This window comes from Pollachius pollachius (assembly GCF_949987615.1).
Source record: "Pollachius pollachius genome assembly, chromosome: 3".
NCBI classification, from domain to species: domain Eukaryota; kingdom Metazoa; phylum Chordata; class Actinopteri; order Gadiformes; family Gadidae; genus Pollachius; species Pollachius pollachius.
In genome coordinates, this window is record NC_136936.1 from 44,349,024 (window position 1) to 44,350,025 (window position 1,002).

The 1,002-nt window shown below is 40.4% G+C and overlaps 1 protein-coding gene across 1 annotated transcript; it reads right to left on the reverse strand.

The window, feature by feature from the left end:
• LOC307073869 (olfactory receptor 4M1-like) lies at nt 1–1,002 on the reverse strand (the record flags this gene model as incomplete). The annotated part of the gene is given in 2 exon segments (XM_079733828.1): nt 1–963; nt 967–1,002. Coding segments are annotated over 2 exon segments (999 nt in total).

A 1,002-nucleotide genomic window follows, 5' to 3' on the forward strand; every position in this document is an offset into this window, starting at 1 on the left:
TTAACCGTTCCTGTAAGCAAAAATAAACCTAATCCGATTACGAATTTTGGTAAGTATAATACCATATATTAGTGGGTTAACAATAGGAGGTATAATAAGAAACTCGAGTGATAATGCATTTTTAATCATTGGCGACACATCTGCTGAGCCAAATCGCATAAACATCACATCAAACAACACAGCCACGGTCACATTGAGCAGAGTCATTAAATGTGGCAAACAAGTCTGCATGAATTTTCCCCGGCTCTCAATCGACTTCACACATGTTCTGATCAGATAAACGTATGAGAGAAAAATATAAACAAAATGAAAAAAATAAATAATGATGCTAATGTAAGCTAAAACAGCATTTGTCAGACCAGGAGAACAAGCGATTTTAACAATCAACCAACTGGCACAGTAGAGTTTATCTATGTGCGAGCCACATAGTTTCAATGTTGATGTTTTTATCAGAGCAACAAGTAAATTAAAAAAAGGTATAACCCATGAGAAGCATGTAAGCAGACAGACGTTCTGCTTTTTCATAAGAGAGTGATAATCGAGTGGTCGGCATATTGCTGCATACCTGTCATAGGCCATCAGTGCAAGGATAGAATATTCAATGCAGACAGAGGAATATATGACCAAACCCTGCACCACACAACCCCCAAACGAGATCACGTGGCGAGAGTAGAGCAGGTCCAGAAGGAACTTGGGGTAGAAACCGGCAGTTCCATAAAGAGCATTGAGGCACAGGTTACCCACAAAGATATACATGGGTTGGTGGAGGTTGTGGTCCAAGATGATGGTCAGAACCAAGGAAATGTTAACCATCAGAATCAAAAAGTAGCAAAGTAGAGTGAGGGAGAAAATAACCATTCTGTTGGTGGTCTCCCCGCTCAACCCTGAAAGTGTCAACATTGTTATGTCAGAAGTGTTATCCATGGTCATGACATGATCTACAGTAGCCTCCTCTTCACTCCTTCACTGTGAGTCAGGCATCGTTGGTGCTTTCAAACTCAT